The sequence below is a fragment of the Nansenia antarctica genome (assembly GCF_963989245.1).
Source record: "Nansenia antarctica genome assembly, chromosome: 3".
Taxonomy (NCBI): Eukaryota; Metazoa; Chordata; class Actinopteri; order Argentiniformes; family Microstomatidae; genus Nansenia; species Nansenia antarctica.
In genome coordinates, this window is record NC_137688.1 from 27,192,490 (window position 1) to 27,213,122 (window position 20,633).

Sequence of the window (20,633 nt, forward strand, 5' to 3'; positions counted from 1 at the left end):
GCTGCAGCAGAACATGGGGAACTACAGCACTGAACATTACCGTATAATATACATGTGACTGACAGATCCGCCCAAGACACACACACACACACACACACACACAGTGAAAGATAATCAGCTCATTGAATATGAAGTACACAAGAGTACACACAGAACCGGGAACGCGCATACAGCACTGAACAACATCCGTAGAATATAAACTTGTGACTGACAGTCACATACACACACATACATACACACACACACTGAAAGATTATCAGCTCATCAATATGAAGTAGGCCTACATGAGAGTACACGCACAAAACGGGCTAATTAACTGTTTACACAAGTAAAATCACAGTGTAACAGTCAGATGAAGCATTCGGTAAACAATCAACAGCAAGGTAATGCATCAGCTGAGTTAAAGAAAACCAACTTTTACCTTTGATGACATGATGAGCCCTGTTTACCCGTACCTCCGCCGTTCTGTTCGTGATGGTTTTAGATTATTTTTGCACCGCGCATATTGCCCTGTAATAAGAGCATGCGACCACAGCTTCCGTGTGTCTCTTATTGTCCAAATGTTCCCCGAATTTTAGCTGCATGTTTTTCCAGCATGTAAATCCGTTGTCAATAAAAATTCGACTCCAATTCTTTCCCCCTGACAATAAAACATTGTTAAAGAGATTGGAGAGACGCAAAGGAAAGGGATTTCCTGAAATCCATATTTCCCGCTAAATTCAGACCAATCACAAAACTGTTTTGCAAGCTCGTTGCCTCGCACTTGTTGAGAGCATTCAGTCTCGGATTACATGCACTGAGTGGAATTTTAACAGGCGATGTCACGTGCGGTTGCATGTAACGTCCGTTTCGGACACCAGGGGGCGACAGAGGAACCGAAACGAGGCACCGAAATCTCTGTTGCAATTCGGTTCGGTAGGTACCGAATGTAAAGTAACCGGTACCCAACCCTAGGTTATGTATCCTAGTATTCTTTATTTTGTATTGTGAAGTGAAGTGAAACTTTATTTATAGGGTTAGGGTTAGGTTCGTACATGAATGCAACTCAAAGCACATTGTATTGACTTGAAATGAGATGTGACTACAAATGAATAGGTTACTCATACCTGTCAGGCCTGGGCTACTCATAATTTTCTCTTTCAATCGATTTAATAAACTACTATTAGCTATAGTATTTCAAACTTATACACTGACTCTTGGTTTTCTTTTCATTGTATCTTATGCATAAACCGTGTTATAATATTTTGAAATGAGTAGTGGGGAGTGTTCACTATTTCCTGTGGGTAAAGACGGTGGAAAGTGGTGCCATTTAGCCACTAAACTAATTGTATTCAGTTCATCCATACTGAAATTCTGACAGTGAATAGCATAGGCCTACTTTAGACCCGGTCTTTTAGTACAGCACCACACTCTAGGGGAGGAACGTGTATGTGGTACGGTTATACACACAATGACATAACATACAGTAATGATAACTGTGTGTGTGTGTGATATTCACTGACTATACATAAAATTCAGTTAATACTGATATACCTTGCAGACCTATTAAAACAGAATATACGTCATGTGATAACCTACTTTCTTCCACGTCCACAGTGAAATGCAGCAAAATTCTCTTTGGTTGCAGGGTTAGAAAAAGCAGCCAATGTTTAATCCTTTGTCTTACCTACATATAGACTGTCATCATGAACATGCCAGTGTAGGCCCTGGATATATAGAAATATTTTGTGGAAAATTAAATAGGCCTACCTTACTTTATCAACTTATATTGTACAAATGGATACCTCATTCCTCTATACCTTGACTAATTGAACACAGTCAATCATAATCGTCTGAATAATAGCAAGACAGCAGTGGTGGCTGGTGCTAAACATTTTGGGTGGGGCACAGCAGTTATTCCTCCAGGATTTTTCACATTAGTGGCGGGGGGGTCCTGGCGCTCAAAACAAAGACGTAATTTCACTTTACCCACGCAATACCCACTTAAACATGTGTGAGGATACGTAACGGCGTTTTGTGACAGAACTTTCACTTTCATTCATGAAATTCACCCCGTCTGTGTTACGAAGCACTTGAATTTTGGACCATTGCGACTGACTATAGCTCATATATTATTACTAACACCAGAAGACAAGACATACAAACTGTGGTGAGCTACATTGCTTGTGTAACATTAGCTAGTAGCTATCCATTTTTCACTCATACACGGCCGGAAAAGTGAACAGAAATACAACGCTGACTTACGGTGGTATCTTGCGGCTGTCTTCACAAAGAGCTCCAGGATGCGTTCGCTTGAGGTGCTCGTTCATTGCAGATGTACTCCTGTGATAGGCCATTTCATTTCTGCACAGTTTACAGACCACCACATTGTTTTGTTTTTTTGTAAAAGCCGGAAATTGCAAAACGTCACGTTTGACGTCAGACTTAACAACCGGATATTCAGGACGCACATTTTTGCGCCCCGGCCTAGAAATAGGAGACAGCCAATTGGAGCGCTGCTACAGCTCACGTGTAAGCGAAAAGTATTCGGCCTGCCATAGACTGGCATTGACCGGCGCCCCGACGCCTCCCCCTATGTATTTTAACAGTGAATTTTACACACACACAGATAAAATGTTTATTGTATTGGAGGATTTTTAATGAATGCTGATAGGCGCCGACAGAATATCAGCCGCATTTTGTGAATAAACAATGTTTATTTAAAAAAAAAAAACTTTTACAAATCGCAACTAGGAAGTGAAGGTGGGGAACTAGGAAGTGAAGGTGGGGGCAGCGCCCCAGCGCCCTCTATCGGCCAGCCGCCACTGATAGCAATTGCACCTAGCCCCATATAGTTACTAGGGATGTTCCTGGAGCCGGTTGCACCACGTCTTACTAAGTACAAACTAACCCTATTTATTGCGTAAGTATTTACTAAATCAAGATTTAGTCACTACTAAACTTGAACGGGTTGCACCAAGCACACTAGTTATCACGTAGACCTTAGTAAATACTAAATATGTATACATACCCCTAAGGTGGTGTAAGTTATAACTAACTCGTAGCTAACCGTAGTTACCTCAGCGGAGATAAAGTAGCCTGCCGAAGCAGGGGAACACCAGCCTATGTAAGCTAAACATTTATTTTGTTTGTACAATAAAAAGACACGAGCCATAGTTATAACAAATTAAATTGTTTATTAATACAATTTATTAATATTAATTTTGGCTTGTAGTTCCACGCTTAATTTTGACAGACTTGGTCCATAAAATCACACCATACGCTGTGTGAATACATTCACATGTTTTCATTCATTAAGCATGATTTTTCGTTTAAAAAGTGGGGGGGGCAGAATCTAGGTTTTGAAAAGTGGGGAGGACATGTCCCCCCTGTCCCTAGTGGACATTTCGCCGATGGGGATATATATTGAATTCTGTCTTTTTCTTTTTTAGTGCCCCAACACCACAGATGAGTGCGAAAAAGTGGCACTGGGGTTCCAGGAGCAGTGGTGTGGATGTTGTTCGTTATGAGTCCGCTAGGGGGAGACCGCGACCATAACCAAATCTTTAAAGCGGATACTTTGGCTGCATTCGTAAATTTGCTCTGAGAACGCCGGAGTGGACACTCGGGCGTTATAAAGGGACCAAGTAATTTGATTGGACAAGAGGCATTCCATCAGTGCTGATTAGATGTCCAGAGTGTATTTACGAACGCAGCCATTGTATCATCTGTTATTGTTTCAGTACAACGTTGTTCATATCGTTTACATTGTTTAACCTTGTCATCTCTAACACGTGCAACCTGTGATCAGTTAAATGCAATGTGTGATCAAAACTAACTTTTATTTAAAAAAACAAAAAAAAACAAAAAAAAACATTGTAGAGGTTTATAAAACAGCCTGGAAAATGTTTTAAGTCTTGTCTTTTTTCCATTAAGATCAACCCAAACATGGATGGCCAAGGTACATTTAGAACTTGTACAGTTGTTAACCAGACACGTTTTGATCACACATTGTGACAAGACAACATGACCACAACATATAATTAGATTGTTTCAGATGTTACAAAATAGATTATGTAATCCTGAACACTGCTCACTTTTTCTTTACAGAAATATAGATCCCAGATTGACATGAAAGTACTTATGGAGGATGCCATGGAGAACTCCGATGGTGCTTAACAGGTAGAACCCAGGCAACCTAGGAATGCATAACAAGCTGCTTTAGTCAGTTCATCAGTCAAAGGTCAGTAAGCCATGGATCCTATCATTTACTTTTAATATCTTGAGAATGATGATGACTAAATAGTTATGTTACCTTTTTTTTGTGGAAGTGACATATCCATTGAATATGTGTCGAGCCACCATGTACACCGCACCTCCAAGAACTGCAAGCACTAGACAGACACAACGAACAGGTACTCTATATGTATACTCTAAGTATTATTAATCACATGACAACAGTATTCACAGTAATGTCAACCTCCATTCCCAAATGTTCCCAGGGCCTAAGGAAATAGAAAGTAACAGCTATTTGCATGTCTTTTTTAATCTCTTGTGTATGTAGTTAATTCAAGTCTGTGGATGGGCTGTGTTCACCGAGGAGGAGTCCAGAGGTCCAGAGAACCACCAGGAACACTGGGAAGGCCTCAACACAGTTCTGACTTGGAATCACACATGCACACGCACATTACACAACCTCAACATAAAAAAAGAGTCATTAAATGATTAGACTATCAATGATATGGTGAGATGATGTGATGCCACCTGATTTGTAATAACTTCTCAGGAAAGGTGACCTCACTGGGATTCCAGTAGATGTTGGTGAAGTGTGTGTGTGTGTGTGTGTGTGTGTGTGTGTGTGTGTGTGTGTGTGTGTGTGTGTGTGTGTGTGTGTGTGTGTGTGTGTGTGTGTGTGTGTGTGTGTGTGTGTGTGTGTGTGTGTGTGTGTAAGTGTGTGTAAGTGTGTGTAAGTGTGTGTAAGTGTGTGTAAGTGTGTGTGTGTAAGTGTGTGTAAGTGTGTGTGTGTAAGTGTGTGTGTGTAAGTGTGTGTGTGTAAGTGTGTGTGTAAGTGTAAGTGTAAAAGACAGACACACCCAGCCATGCGTTGGCTGCATTGTGATGGAGAGGCACTATTGGGGTCGGTGGTGGGGTGATGTCAGCGCCTCTGTGTGAGGCAGAAAGCCCCGGGGGAGGCAGCGCGGTGTCGGGTGAGCTGGACAACTTTACATTAGGGCAGTAAAACCGCAACACTTCTTCAACCCCCTTGCGTTTGTCACCAACTACGGCGGCGCGCAGAAATGGACAGCGATGACGAAGATCTGGAAGAAATCGTAGAAGGTACGAAAAAGCCAGACGAACAAAAAAAAACATGCACTTTTGCCCGTAGCGAATGCGATTAAATGTTAGCCTATCAGCCCGATACATTCAGCCTGTCAAACCTTTTCCCAAAACGATAAGCCAATGTCTCCGGGTTGCGGGCCCATGCTGTAGCCTTGTCTGGTAGGCGCCGGGGACTTGATTTCCTCAGGAAACCCACTTCCAGTCGAGTGAGGAGGGCAGGAGAAGCGAAACAGTGGGCCGCTGTGCTGTCAACACACGAATATAACGATGCCAGAAGTTTTTCAATGGAAACTTGATTGCAAAAGACAAGACTCGCGTGGGTCCAGTCCATATCTATGCTTACCAAATCACTAGAATTGACCGGCTATAAATCAATAATAAAAAATAAAAAAAACAGTTATCTGTTGCACGCATTTGTCACCTTACCCAATGCTCACTGTGTTCCACAACTATTAGCCCACGATATCCTATTATGTGCAGCGCCATACGTGACATTTGTAATCGCTAATTGAGGATAAAACAGGCCACCTGTTTGTTTTTGACACTGAATGACCACAGCCGAAAATATGTGTTCTATTCAAGATAGTGGACAGTTACATTTTCAGAAATGCTTAAGTCTCAAAATGATAAGCAAGCTGGAGAATGTTGTCGTGAACGTATGTTCCGACCGGGCGACCACGTGCGTGTGTCCCGACTACCGAGTCCTCTGTCCGGTGTCCACACGTTCCACTCGCGGTGGTTGAACTCATCATAAGCCTATGAAATCCAAGTTTGAACAGGGTGCCCGCTTGATTAGCATGAAGAAATAGGAGAAAGCATAATTGGATAATGTAGGCCTATGATGTAGGTGTTTATGTTTCAGCACAATCACTTATTCATTATGTTGGAGCCAGTTGTCACTTCCATAGTTCTAGAAACGTCAGACTGCGGATCAGAGTTCGGGCAGGCAGGACAATGGGGGCATTTGTCAGACTCTGACTTGGCAGTAATGCCTACACTCAAATAAATATATTTATGAACAGACCTCTAGCAATATGTGAGTTTGAGCCGTGTGTGTGTGTGTGTGTGTGTGTGTTTGTGTAGGCCCTTTGGATGAGGATGACCTGCCACATGGGTTCTGTACAGTTACCTACTCCTCCAGCGATCGCTTTGAAGGGCACTTCACACACGGAGAGAAGAACGGGAAGGGGAAGTTCTTCTTTTTTGATGGAAGGTATGATTTTTAAAAAAGGGTCCATCCATTTCTCTCTCTCTCTCTCTCTCTCTCTCTCTCTCTCTCTCTCTCTCTCTCTCTCTCTCTCTCTCTCTCTGAGGTCATTGCACCTCAAAACAAATAAACATAGCTTTGCTGTGCACACCTCTGTCCTCACCTACTGTCTCCTCTGTCCTCTGTCCTCACCTCCTGTCATACTGCCTCCTGGGTCCTCTGTCTCCTCTGTCCTCTGTCCTCACCTTCTGTCTCCTCTGTCCTCTGTCCTCTGTCCTCACCTTCTGTCTCCTCTGTCCTCTGTCCTCTGTCCTCACCTTCTGTCTCCTCTGTCCTCTGTCCTCTGTCCTCTGTCCTCACCTTCTGTCTCCTCTGTCCTCTGTCCTCTGTCCTCTGTCCTCACCTTCTGTCCTCTGTCCTCTGTCCTCTGTCCTCACCTTCTGTCTCCTCTGTCCTCTGTCCTCTGTCCTCACCTTCTGTCTCCTCTGTCCTCTGTCCTCACCTTCTGTCCTCTGTCCTCTGTCCTCTGTCCTCACCTTCTGTCTCCTCTGTCCTCTGTCCTCTGTCCTCACCTTCTGTCTCCTCTGTCCTCTGTCCTCACCTCCTGTCTCCTGGGTCCTCTGTCCTCTGTCCTCACCTTCTGTCTCCTGCCTCCTGGGTTCTCAGCACTCTGGAGGGCTTCTATGTGGACGATGCGCTGCAGGGTCAGGGGGTGTACACGTACGAGGACGGGGGGGGGCTCCACGGTACCTACGCAGACGGCGAGCTCAACGGCCCCGCCCAGGAGCACGACGCGGAAGGGAGGGTGATGTTCAACGGCCAGTACAAGGACAACAGCCGCTGCGGGGAGTGTTGGATCTACTACCCCGTGAGTCTTCCTCATCCTCTGACACAGTGTCTTTGGCGTCACATTAGCATACGTATTGGTTTAGCATTTACATTTACATTGACATTTTTGGCATTTAGCAGACGCCTTATTCCAAAGCGACTTACAATCAATACATTTGACTAAGCAAGTGAATCATCAATCCACCAGTCGTAGCAGGAAGAGTAATCCAGCTCAGGCCCGGGGCCATTGATAGAAGGAAAAGCCTTCTTCTATCACCTTCTTCTAAACCTAGCCTTTTTATTTATTTTATTTTATATATAGACACTAGAGAAACAGTACAAGGGGGGCAATATACGTTTTTAGGGGACACAGTGAAGGGGAAAAGCGGGTGTCTTCAGGAGACACAGTGCTGGGAGGCAGTAGATGTCTCAGGAGGAGCAGTCAAGGTGTAACGTGAAGAGATGGGTCAAAAGAGATGGGTTTAGCAGGGGACAAAACCAAAAGCTTGGAATTATGGGACAGAAATGGGTAGATGGTCTAACGAAAGGTCCACATGTATACGTCTTTCTCAGTAAACAGTTTTTTTTAAATATAATAAGTATAAAATAAAAAACGGTTTAACACATGTTGAGTTACCTCGAACACAATCACTGTTGATATATTAACACAAACCATGTGGTAAATGTGCATACATGGTGATTGTGTTAAAAGTAACACAACATGTGTTGTCCTTAACCAGACACACGATTGTGTTAAACATGAATACAACGTCTTGTTTTGATGTGTTTCTAGAGTCAAGGTGGGAGGATGTTCACTCTGAGAGACTGTGATTGAGAGAGTATTGAGCCACTGAGAAGGGTTAGGGTTAGAGCTTATGCTAACAAAGTGTGTGTGTGTGTGTGTGTGTGTGTGTGTGTGTGTGTGTGTGTGTGTGTGTGTGTGTGCGCCTCTGTGTGTAGGACCGGGGCAGTGTGTTCGGGCAGGTGAACGAGGACGGAGAGATGACCGGTAAAACGGTGTCGTACGTTTACCCTGATGGCCAGACGGCTTTATATGGGAGCTTCGTAGAGGGGGAGTTGATCAAGGCTGGACTGGCCACCCTAGTTTCCATGGAGACCGGCAGACCACACTTCGACATGACACCAAACAGTGAGTGACATCACCTCACATATAAACAAAACCCCAGGGAGGGTTTGTCATTGTAGGTCATATGAGACCATGACATCATAACAGGCAAGGGCCAATGATGCAATGTTTGTTTCTTCAACCGATGATGAGCATTTCATTTCTCTCTCAGGTGCTGTGTACTCCTACGACAAGTCCACCTCCACCTGTATCGGCACCCACACTATGCTACCAGACCCCTATGAAAGCAAAAAGTAAGCCCATTTACCTCCGGGCTCACTAAATAAATAAATGTCAACGTAGTTGAACAACTATGACACACTCACTCGCTAGTCAGCTAACACAGCTTGTTTTGTGAGCCTGCTTTAATGTAAAGTAGTGTTACAGTTAACTAGGTAGTAGTGGGGATTACTTGCTAAATCCATTGCATTGCAATATTTTGGCTTGACTAGCGAGTGTCATTGATTTTCAACAACGTTGACATTTATTTTATTTATTTATTTCAACATTTCAGAATAAAAGTCTGAACAATTTGATTGGTTGGCGACTTCATCTGCCGTCACATATCTTACTCCATAACTACTTGCACCATATAGAGATAAAGATACTGTTCAAAGATTTCACATTACAGTATCGTTTTTGGAGACGCATGTATGATTTCACTATCACCAGTCAGTCACATAATAGAACAATATCTGATCTGAGTTCAGTCTGCTGAGTCGTCCCCTCCTGTGTCCCAGGGTGTTTGTGGCAGATTCTCTGATCTCAGGAGCAGGAGACGGCCTGTTTGCCACGGTGGAGGCGGAGCCTAACACTGTCATGGCCTTTTACAATGGAGTGCGCATCACACACTCAGAGGTAAGATTAGATTCTTTTTTTTATTAGATTCAACTTTATTGTCATTGCAGAGTACAAGTACCAGACAGCGAAGTGCAGTTTAGTTTAGCTCTAATTGGCTCTAAACCCCAAAAGTTTAGATTTTATATCAATGGGGTTAAAGTATATATTCTATTTGTGTATGCATTTGTGTACATATTGGTTTAACCATTTAGAAATAACACTTGTATACCTATTGTAAAGTATAGAGCCAAAAGAAAAAACTTCACTGTCCCATTACTTAGACTACCTCAATGAAACGCTTGTTGTTGTTGTTGTTGTTTGTGGCGTTTCTGATGGCGATGCCCAGGTGGACAGCAGGGATTGGTCCCTGAACGGGAATACCATCTCTCTGGACGAGGACACGGTCATAGACGTCCCCCAGCCCTTCAACCAGCTGGACAGATACTGCGCCTCGCTGGGACACAAGGCCAACCACTCCTTCACCCCCAACTGCAAATACGACCCGTGAGTTAGACTACAGATGGGCTAGAGGTAACAAATGAGGATCCTTGAGTACTGGACTGACAAGTGAATTTGCTGCTGAATCCTAGTCTGGTGATTTGTTTCCTCAGATATGTCCACCCTCGTTTTGGGCCCATTAAGTGCGTCCGCACCCTTCGGGCAGTCCAACGGGACGAGGAGCTGACGGTCGCCTACGGTTACGACCACGAGGCGTCGGGGAAGAGCGGCCCTGAAGCGCCCCATTGGTACAAACAGGAGTTGCAGGCTTACCGGCAGCGACAGGCTTCCCAAGGGGAATAAAAGTGCACTTTACTTTAACAAAATCCCTATATGCAATAGAGTAGCTAATCCAACTCCTGCCATCTCTCCTCCCCATCGCCCCCTGAGGGGAGTTTGCCCCCTGCTGACTGTCTGGGGCACTACAGTCTGTTACTGCCCTCCAAAACCTTGGACTAAAGGTGCATTTCCACTACAGGGATAGCCCGGGTCGACTTTGTATCCGAGCCGTGCCGTACTTTCAGAAACGCTTCTCCATTATACGGAGCGACCCGGGACAAGGAGGAGTTACGTGTCATAAGATTCCCCCCCCCCACACTATACAGATCAGCGGGGGGAAATGCGTGTCTCCTGACACGTTGAGCACTGTGCTTTTTTTGTTGGTGAACTACCGTAATAAGCCTAAAATAGTTCAACTGTTCAAAAAGTGCAACTTCTCTGCTTTCAGAAACTGTTTGAACTTTTTAGATTGGGCATATAGTTCATGAATTACGGTAATTTGAATGAACGTTGTGGAATCCGCTGTAGATAGCTCCGGTTTCGGAGCAAGACTATCGGCATTAGTCAAATACATGCTCACATCAAGTCATCCGCTCACTGCTCTCCATCAAAAATGGCACATCCATCAATAATATTACACAATAACAACTGCTCTGATTAGATTGCTTAGATTGTTTAATACATCAACGGGGGGAAAAGCGAGATGAACTCGCGAGTGTCATGCTTCCTCCATTGAACGGAAAGTCCTATCTATTCCATTCAAAGTGTTTTAGTCTTCCCCCTTTCCACTGGTAATAAGGAATTGGCAAGAATAGATCGATATAAATAGATCAACATAATGCAGCACTATCATGCACAGATCAGCCTTAAAACATGTAACGTTAGATATATAACGGTGCGACGTATTTCTACGGAAAGGCTGACTGACGCGGGGCTCATTCAATCTCCGCGTTCGTTATAGATACGCTTGCAGCAGCGGGTGAACTCCCGGTTCATTGAGTTTACGGTTAAAAGCATAACTTCTCGGGGTGTCAGCGCGGTGGTTCAGGGCTCAAAATGACCGTATACCGATGGTGGAGTTAGCGAAGTAGTATTGTGTTTGTACCACCTCCATAGCCGGTGTTATTCACGGACAAACACGGTGCCCGGAGGCACCCTTTGCGGGTTAATAACTGTGGTTTACCGTGGGTTAGGATAACAATTCAAACATGTCCGGATAGGGGAGAGGACAGGAAATCTGAAACCATTTGAATGGTGTCGATACGACACTGCTATCACGGTCGACACCGACATTATTTATATATACAGCATATGGATGTTAACTGCCTGTTAACTGCCGCTTTCAGTTCTACAGGACATCGCCATAATAGCGATTTTTTGTTATGCTTGTTGTAAATAAAAGTTCTATGATGCATTGAAATGACATTAAACTAAGATAATACGATGGTTATCATATTTTTTCAAATCTTTATTAATATGTTATTACAGAAACAGTAAGTGACATTTTCCTAGAGCGAAATCTGTTGTGGTATTTAAAAATGGCGGTTAGTGATGAAATCTATGAACATGATATGACGATTTCCATTGACCAATCAACGGTGTGCAGCGTCACACGTCACACGCAGCCTGGCAAAAAAGTACCTTTCGGCCCTGTAGTTCCTGCTCTTGAAGGGTAGCTAAAAAAGTACCTTTCGGCCCGGTTCGGCTCGCTTCGGGCCAGCTCGGTTGGCAATGGAAAAAGGATAATAAACCGGGCCAGCCTGGGTCGACCCGGGTCAGCCCTGTAGTGGAAAAGCACCATAACATGATACCCCCCCCCCAACACAAGTAACTCAACAGATTCGCCTTCATGCCCCAAAACACCCTTTCAGTCACTCGCAGTACTATTTAATGCATTGACTGAACCCATACCCTCCAACTCATCCACCCTTCTTCCATCTTCAGTCTAGTAGTCCTTCATAACTCCCCTTTCTACCCACGGGATACCCCCTTTACCTCGACCCCCTAAATCTTGCTATGGCTACTAGTCAAGGACAAAAGTGCACAAAGCCATATGGGAGCTTCGATTTGTGCCAATCCTATACAGTAGGCTCCATCTAAGGATGGTTTCAGAGCTTCACAGCTTTGAAGTTGGAAAAAATGCACAGATGTACGTCTGTCACACTTTGCACTCAAACACTGGAACTTCAACAGGAATTATGCATCAAGATACCAGATCAGGTGTCACATTCAAGGTTTACCGGAATTACCGCTCTGAATTACCGCTCTGTTTCCTGTGCTGGACGTTTTTATCTCCCTACTCTGTGTTTTTTATGACCTATGGAAATGAGCTGGTGGTGTGGGGGGTTTCCAGTTCATGTTTCATTAGGCTGCTTGTAGAGTTAGCGTTAGCGTTAGCAAGACTACTATTTCCCCTACTCCACTGTGACAATGCCTGTATGTACAGCACATGGATGTCTCGAACATTGTATGCCAGATATGTAATATGAGTTGGTTCAGTAAGGCCTTGGCTTAGCTTAGGAATTTTGTCAACACCATCTGTATACAAAATAAATCATTAAAGAGTACCCTCTCATGACACTCATTTTTCATTTGTTTTCTTTTACTTGGATACGGGTACAGCACATTGATGTCCATAATATTTTTCTCTAGATATATTGGATTTATTCACATCTTCTCTCTGTTGGTTTGTGTTGTGTTTTGCACATGATGCAGACAAACAGATGAGCTTTGGATCCCGGAAAGCCTACAGGCTCTCTGTTTGAAAAATATGTCAACAGTGATGACGATTGTTAACTGTTGTTCACACAGTGTGATGTCACCTGTACTGTAGCTGTGTCTCAAGATGTTCAAGAATAAACACGACATGAACCATTTACCTTGCATATGTTTCATTGGTAAGCCATAGGCATTTAGGAAATTATTCTTCTTATTATTAATAATAATAATAATAATAGTATTAGTATTAATAATAATAATACATAGTCTATGGTTATTTGCTGTTCGGCAGAGAAGGAGTTAACCATTTGCATGGTCTTTTCTTCTATGCTGTGCACCTGCGCGCGGGCAGGTTAATGGGTAACACGCTGGAGTTCACCTGTCCACTGAGTCAATAGGAACTAACAACAGCCCGGAACAAACTCGCTGGTAAGAAGGTGGGAAAGTAAGTACTTACCGGGGGGTAATCACCTATTTATGTTCTACAAGTCTAATAACTTTTTTCTGTTTGAATGAATAAGAGAGAGGAGCAGATGGAAGGTATTGCACTGTTCTATAGGTACAAAGGACTTCGGACGCTACCGAAGCCAACAGATACTACGTCTGATGTTCAGCCGTAGGGTGCAATCAATGGAGATTCTATTCATATTATTACGCACGAAGAAAAATGAATGAATGAATAAATGAATGAATGAATGGTCTTTATTGTCATTGATATAGTACAGGTACCAAACAACGAAATTTGGGAGGGGGGGCTCCCCTGGTGCTAGGAAAAAAAACTAAAAACAAGAAGGGAAAAGAGCTGGTTTACATAAATAAAGGCTATGTACACTATCCACTATACTATACTATACAAATAAAACACTGTGCTGTACTCTATGCTATACCTATTCTAACATTTCCTATCTCTGAACCTTATGTACCCTAGGGTTGTCATATTGCACATAGTGTTATTGCACATTCAATTAAAGTGTCGCAGTTTGCAGGTTTGAAATGTTCACAGTTGTGTTTCAGTATTGCATTTGATTTCAATCTAGTAGCTGCCATCAAATTGTCTAGATTGTCCAGGGCCTAGAACCTAGGTCTTTGCTGTGTTCAGGGCCTGAATGGCCCTGGGGTAGAAGCTGAGCTTCAGTCTGTTTGTCCTTGCGGACATGGTCCTGAACCGCCTGTCCGAGGGCAGCCGAGCAAAGTGTTCGTTCCCAGGGTGGGATGGGTCTCTGGAGATCTTGGAGGCCTTCCTGAGGCAGCGTGTGTTGTACAGCTCTTCCAGAGAGGGGAGGGGGGCGCCGGTGATCTTCTGGGCCGATCTCACGACTCTCTGTAGCGCATTCCTCTCTGCGGCTGTGCAGCTGGAGAACCACACGCAGATGCAGTAGGTGAGGATGCTCTCCACTGCGCAGCGGTAGAAGGTCACAAGCATCTCCTGTCCGATGTGGTTTTTCCTGAGGACTCTCAGGAAGTAGAGCCGCTGTTGTGCCTTCTTGATGATGGCTGCTGTGTTGGTCTTCCAGGACAGGTCATCCTGTATGTGCACCCCCAGGAATCGGAGGGTTGAGACTCTCTCCACGCTCCCTCCATCGACGAGCAGGGGCTGGACCTCAGATTTTTTCCTCCTGAAGTCCACGATGATTTCCTGGGTCTTTGACTGGTTCAGCAGCAAGTTGTTAACCTTGCACAGCTTGCCCAGCTGCTCCACCTCATCCCTGTACGCCGCCTCGTCCCCCCCCGAGATGCAGCCCACCACGGTGGTGTTGTCTGCAAACTTTACGATGGAGTTGCTGGGGTGGACGGGGTCGAAGTCGTAGGTGTAGAGGTTGTAGAGGATGGGGCTTAGCACGCAGCCCTGGGGGGACCCAGTGCTGAGTCTGAGGGCTGTGGAGGTGTGGGAGCCCACCCGCACCCTCTGGGGGCGGTCAGACAGGAAGTCCTTGATCCATGCACATATAGAGTGTGATAGTCCCAGGTCTAGTAGTTTGGTCACTAGCCTGTCTGGAAGGATGGTGTTGAAGGCAGAGCTGAAGTCCACAAAGAGCAGTCTCGCGTAGCTGTTTCCCCTCTCCAGGTGGGATAGAGTGGAGTAATAATGCTTGTAATAATGTTTCACCCTAGGAATCGATCCGGAGTGAAGTGTCGCCTCAGTCAAAGCAGCACGATGGACCGCTACAGGTACTTCATGTTCAACCAGCGCAGCGTGGCGGGGCTGGGCATCCTCCAGGTGGCCTGCGCGGCGCTGTGCGTGGTGTGTGGGTGCATGGACGCAGTGTTCCGCAAAGACACCCCACTCAGCGTAACCAGGACACCAATCTGGGCAGGTTTGGTAAGCAATGAAAAGCCCGTTTGAACTGAAATCTGTCAATGCTCTGTCATTCTCTAAAACTCAATTGACGAGGACTGTCTGTCCGTATCCGTCCCTTCCTGAAGCTAATGGCCTCCCCGGGTGTGCTGGCCCTTTTTGCATCCCAAAGAAAGAACCCAATATTGGTAAGTTGCATTGAGCCTACCGGTATGTATAGGGTATATATATATATATATATATATATGTATAGTAGCCGAGTGTTCATTGGCTTAATGTTGACTTCTGATGATGTAAACGTTGTATATCTGTGTTTCAGTTTATTCCATGAGTTGAATATACTTAGCTGAGATCTCCATGAGTGTTTTACCTGTGAATGTGGTGATGGTTTTAACAGGTGAATGTGATGATCGTCGCCTCTGTGTTGTCCTGCCTGGCCGCGGTGATACTGTCCTGTTACGCCAGTTTGACATTGACCTATGGGGAAGATGATGATGAGGTGTTCCACCATCACCCGCATCCTGAAGTGGTAAGACACCCATTCACCAGCTCTCAAACAATCCTAAATGACCTCCCTCCCTCCCTCACACACACAGCACGCTCTCTCTCTAGTCTGGGTGTCAGTCAGTCTCTACTTTTGCCAACTCCTTTGTTGTTGTTGTTGTTGTTGTCAGATAGGAGTTGGTGACGTTAGAATTATAAGGTTCTATCTCCATTTTTGTCAAAATTTAGTTTTTTACATAATCTGATCCATTAAGTGTTTATTAATGCCTGTGTGGTGTTATTTTTTAAATGTAGACATTTTCGAGTTAGTAATTAATAAAATACAAAGGTTCCATCTCACAAAACATAATGGAATGTAAAAACTTTGACGCTCAATATCTCTGAACTGCCCTAAACGGAGATAGAACCTTATAATTCTAAGCTCACGAGTTGTTTTAAGTAGGAACAGACGGATACCCATGGCTGCTCCGCTGACCCTAATGTGGTGACTGCCATCCCTTCTCACCCCTAGTCAAGTCAGCCTCATCACATCATGAATAGCTAATCATAATCATAATCATAATGGTAATAATGATGAAAGGTATGCATGCTGTCCTCAGAAGTTTGTGCTGCACCGGATGGTAAAAGGAGCTAACGCTACCCTGCTGTTGACCTGTGTGATCAGCCTGGTCCTCTCCTCTCTCATCACCCTGGTGGGCTGCCGCAGTCTGCCCCTCTGTGGCTGCTACGACGGGATCACCGGCCTGGTGAGGACACACACACACACACACACACACACACACACATTTTAAATGCTTTATTTATGTCCACATAAATACAAAGTGCATTAAGAACATAAACACTATCAGTTCATTGGGAGTCATTCATTTACGTTTGTGACTGTGCAGCAACCGCCGTACACATATAATATTAACACAGAGAATGTTTCGATTGTGGGTTAACAAGAACAATAGCATTACTGTAAAACTATATCTACTCTAAGGGTACAAAAAGCAACGCCGTCTCCATATTGAGCGGCTACCGATAATAGCAGATATGGAGCAACACCTTGCTAACTGTTTAGCCTTTCTCTTGGAGATGTGGGCCATCTGAAGGCCCCTAACCACCAGCAATGCAGATTTATCCTTCCTTCTCTCTTGCTTTTATATATTTATTAAAATGTATCCTAATTTCCATGAATCATACTCTATATATATACTGTATATACACACACACACACACACTTTACACTGCCATACCTCTATATGTAACACCACATCACTTTGTGTGTGTGTGTGTGTGTGTGTGTGTGTTTTACGTTGTGTCTCAGGAGACACTGGTCCCCCAGAGTGACCCGTTCCCACAGACGGAGCTTGTGTGCACCTGGCAAGGTACGACACCTGTGTGAGGGGGGGGGGGGGGGGTGAGAGGGAGCGCATCGCCAACAGGCAATCACATGTACAAACCAAATAGTCATTGTATTACCTAACTGATTCTAGGGTAGAAGCTGTATCCTTCCTATTGGAGGTTGGTGATGTCGTTCCCATGTTGCAACATGGATTGTAATACAGGAAGTGATGGATAATTCCTGCTTGGCATATGATGTGTGTCTATGATCATTCCTTTTTGATGACTCATATTACTGACAGTGATTTAAGGAGGCATAGTCTAAGCAGTTTATTACTGGTACTCTGAGTTCTGAGTCACTGAGATTGAGCCTGTATCCTGATTATGTCATCATTGGTACTGACCGATGTAGTTCCCTTCACTTTCCAGCAGGTGGCGACGACAGACTGTTTAACTCTCCAGCACAGTTCAGTGACAGGTGCGACGAGGAAGAGGAGACGCCGTCCAAACGGCCGTCCTACAGCAGACTCACCTGAGAGAGTGGGTTCCACAGCAGAAGCACAATACTCTCGTGGCACATCCTGCATAATGGATTTCTCCTCTAGAATCCTTTCAGATTGAGTGGAGAGGAGGAAGCTATTTTGAACCACTGAGATGCTATTGGTCTCTGGTCATCAATAGGCTTTAGCGTCTACTGTTTTTGTTAGGGTCCATACAAATGGAAAATACAACAAACAGGAGTGAACATCCTGGACACAGTGGAGGTACTATGACCTGTCTTAAAACACTCATTTCCATGTAATCTCCAGTTTGTGCCTATTATGGAAATCTCAGGTTAGCCATTTCTTTCTCCACAGAAAAGTATTTGGAATACTTTCAACCAGCAGAATCACGTGTAACAATGTTCCTGTTTTTTACTTTACTTTTATATTCTGTCTTAAGAAACTATGACAACAACGTTTGGGAGTTTTCCCCCCTGTGCCACTCAAATGATTTAGAAACCATCTGTGCAATATACATGTAAGTGTAAATACTAGTGTTTCATCGGTTGATTAAGTCTGCCAAAGATTCAGCGTGTGACTTGCACCATATGCTGTGTTTGAATGTACATAGCCTTTGTGTGGTACTGCTCACATTTGTATATGTGTTATCTCAGATTTTATATTCTATGCCGTGTGTGTCTAATAAATTATCTTAAATATTTGTTGTATTTTGTAAATCATTGTCACCTTCTAGTAACTTCAGATATGATACAGTGCATTGAAATGTTCCGGATGCTTTATTGCAAGGTTATAATAACATTTATAATGTAACCTATAAACCATTGCAAGCCTTTTCTCTCTTCTGGTCCCAGTAGTTCTGTGATGGAGGATGTCTCTTGTTGCTATTTGCCACGTTTTCTCAATCATACACATTAGGGCACTTGGAGAGAGTGTGAACACAGTAGGCCTTTGTCCGTTTGAAGTGACTGAAATCGAAAAATTTCCCCCATATCAGACTTGAAATGGATTTTGAATCCTGCATTCTGAACAGGTGAAGAACATATGTAATCAGATATTTCAAACCATGTTCATGGATGGTTTGAGATCAGATACAAATCTGATTCCTGACCCTGTGACTAGTGTCTGAACGGTCACGCCCTATGGGACACAATGTTGTCTGACATCATCATGACATCACTTCCCAACAACAAACAAGCATGGAGAACAAGAGTTGGCTGCAAGAGCTGTGTTTCCCACAGTATTAACAAAGATAGAGTACTTCAGTATCATGTGTACCAAAGAGAAGCAGTAATAAGACCAGGGCTATTCAATTACCAACATAATACACATTAAAACCAAAAGGACACTTCTAAAACCATAAAGGCCACATCAGAGAAAATGACAACATAAGAGTGCTGGACAAATGATACAGCATTCCCTTGTCTAAGTGTTTCAGACCAATCTATGTAAAAAACAGGCTTTGGAGAGTCAATCATACACCTGTCAATGCACTTTTGACCAACTGTATCCTGAGTTAAAAGCCATCTTTTTTTGGGCCGACTGTTCCAGTGAGCGGCTGATTGTTGCAGTTACATTGTGTGGCATCTGTTTTCTACAGGCAACAAAGAGAGGATCAGTTTCCCGAAAGCGTTGTAGCTTAAGTACGCCAACTCCCTTTCTAGACCAGCAAAGTTCTCAATTTATCGAATTTCGTCAGTTCACACACAGAAGGTTAACCTGCAGACATTGATTCGACAATTGTTACTCTCTTTGCGGTTGGGAGGAATTAAGTAGCCTAAGACTTAAGCTATGAAGCTTTCGGGAAAATTACCCCTGTTCCCCGTCCCCGTCATTTTACCAAAAGACTTCCGTCATTTTCATCATCAATCACAATCAAGTTGTGTGACCACACAGACTATAGAGATTACCGTACATCCCACCCATAGTCATTTCTTTGCAACTGTCCCTCAAACTAGCAAATGTCCATAATAAATGACACAGGTACTCATCTCTACTCTATATCTTTCTTCTTTTCTTTTTTTACATGTACAGTATGTTTTTGGGTAAAGATAAAGATACCCATCCATACACAGTATGGTCACCATTACGTTGCAAAAGCAGTTTGCAACATAATTGTGTTGCATTTACCTTTCTATTCCGTTATGCATCATATCCAAATGATAAACAAAGTATGTAAAGCTGAAGCTCAAACTGTACTGTATAGCAACTCAAACTGTACTGTATAGCAACTCGTGAGGGGTCCACAGAACCAGCTGTGGACCAAATACAGGTAAAGCAATGGTGACAATATTAAAGACCTTCGGGATGACACCAAAACACTAGGGTAGAAAAACAGTGGGGTTTGTTAATGTATGTCGTTAGCTACTTGTGCTAATTATATATGTTTAGAAATATAATTTAAGATAAATGGTAGGCTATTTATTTTTGTTTACACTGTATCTGAGTAGTAGAAGACGTTCTACATGAGTAGGAGACTGTTTCAAACTTTTGAATGGAGACTTTTGAAGCTGGATGCCTGGAATTAAACCAGGATCTTGTTTTTCCCTATAACCACTTGTCCTTCTGACTTTCCATACAAAATAAGATGAGATAGCAGAGTGAGTTCTTACAGACACAACCAGTGATGTGCACTAATGGGGCCTGTCAACTATGGGTGTGTGTGATATCCCTCAATGCTCCACTCAACACTAAATGAGTAACATTGTTTGTCAATCTGGCAACAGAACAAAAACATTGACATAATTACAACTACAGATATTCTCTCTCTCTCTCTCTCTCTCTCTCTCTCTCTCTCTCTCTCTCTCTCTCTCTCTCTCTCTCTCTCTCTCTCTCTCTCTCTCTCTCTCTCTCTCTCTCTCTCTCTCTCTCTCTCTCTCTCTCTCTCTCTCTCTCTCTCTCTCTCTCTCTCTCTCTCTCTCTCTCTCTCTCTCTCTCTCTCTCTCTCTCTCTCTCTCTCTCTCTCTCTCTCTCTCTCTCTCTCTCTCTCTCTCTCTCTCTCTCTCTCTCTCTCTCTCTCTCTCTCTCTCTCTCTCTCTCTCTCTCTCTCTCTCTCTCTCTCTCTCTCTCTCTCTCTCTCTCTCTCTCTCTCTCTCTCTCTCTCTCTCTCTCTGTAATCAAGCTTAAACAAGGTGTGGTGGGGGGCAGACAGAGACCAGTCTGTACAACTCATTTCACCAGCTTTCCTTTTGA

At 43.8% G+C, this 20,633-nt stretch overlaps 2 protein-coding genes across 3 annotated transcripts; both read left to right on the forward strand.

The window, feature by feature from the left end:
- The first annotated feature begins 5,160 nt into the window (after positions 1-5,160).
- On the forward strand, positions 5,161-10,463 carry setd7 (SET domain containing 7, histone lysine methyltransferase). Its single transcript, XM_080526563.1, has 8 exons — positions 5,161-5,316; positions 6,403-6,532; positions 7,193-7,394; positions 8,315-8,504; positions 8,653-8,734; positions 9,221-9,338; positions 9,667-9,824; positions 9,932-10,463. Exons 1-8 carry the CDS (start codon positions 5,277-5,279, stop codon positions 10,119-10,121), a joined length of 1,110 nt encoding a protein of 369 aa, XP_080382689.1. The 5' UTR covers positions 5,161-5,276; the 3' UTR covers positions 10,122-10,463.
- A 2,744-nt stretch (positions 10,464-13,207) lies between these two features.
- On the forward strand, positions 13,208-18,106 carry LOC308152375 (uncharacterized protein). Of its 2 annotated transcripts, none has more exons than XM_080525340.1 (7): positions 13,208-13,244; positions 14,928-15,135; positions 15,240-15,299; positions 15,509-15,640; positions 16,215-16,361; positions 16,925-16,985; positions 17,371-18,106. In XM_080525340.1, the coding sequence occupies exons 2-7, from the start codon at positions 14,971-14,973 to the stop codon at positions 17,475-17,477; spliced, it is 672 nt and encodes a 223-aa protein (XP_080381466.1). In that variant the 5' UTR covers positions 13,208-13,244; positions 14,928-14,970; the 3' UTR covers positions 17,478-18,106. The 2 variants fall into 2 exon arrangements, with proteins under 2 accessions (XP_080381466.1, XP_080381467.1); XM_080525341.1 differs by having other exon boundaries at positions 17,374-18,106.
- Positions 18,107-20,633: the final 2,527 nt, after the last annotated feature.

What these genes read in the sequence shown, in the direction of transcription:
- LOC308152375 (XM_080525340.1), top strand. Translation starts at nt 14,971, where the DNA reads ATGGACCGCTACAGGTACTTCATGTTCAACCAGCGCAGCGTGGCGGGG. An exon ending in ATCACCCGCATCCTGAAGTG is followed by an intron (nt 15,641 to 16,214) that starts GTAAGACACCCA and finishes TGCTGTCCTCAG; the next exon opens with AAGTTTGTGCTGCACCGGAT. An exon ending in ACGACGGGATCACCGGCCTG is followed by an intron (nt 16,362 to 16,924) that starts GTGAGGACACAC and finishes GTTGTGTCTCAG; the next exon opens with GAGACACTGGTCCCCCAGAG.
- setd7 (XM_080526563.1), top strand. Translation starts at nt 5,277, where the DNA reads ATGGACAGCGATGACGAAGATCTGGAAGAAATCGTAGAAG. An exon ending in TCTGGAAGAAATCGTAGAAG is followed by an intron (nt 5,317 to 6,402) that starts GTACGAAAAAGC and finishes GTGTTTGTGTAG; the next exon opens with GCCCTTTGGATGAGGATGAC. An exon ending in CCCAACTGCAAATACGACCC is followed by an intron (nt 9,825 to 9,931) that starts GTGAGTTAGACT and finishes TTGTTTCCTCAG; the next exon opens with ATATGTCCACCCTCGTTTTG.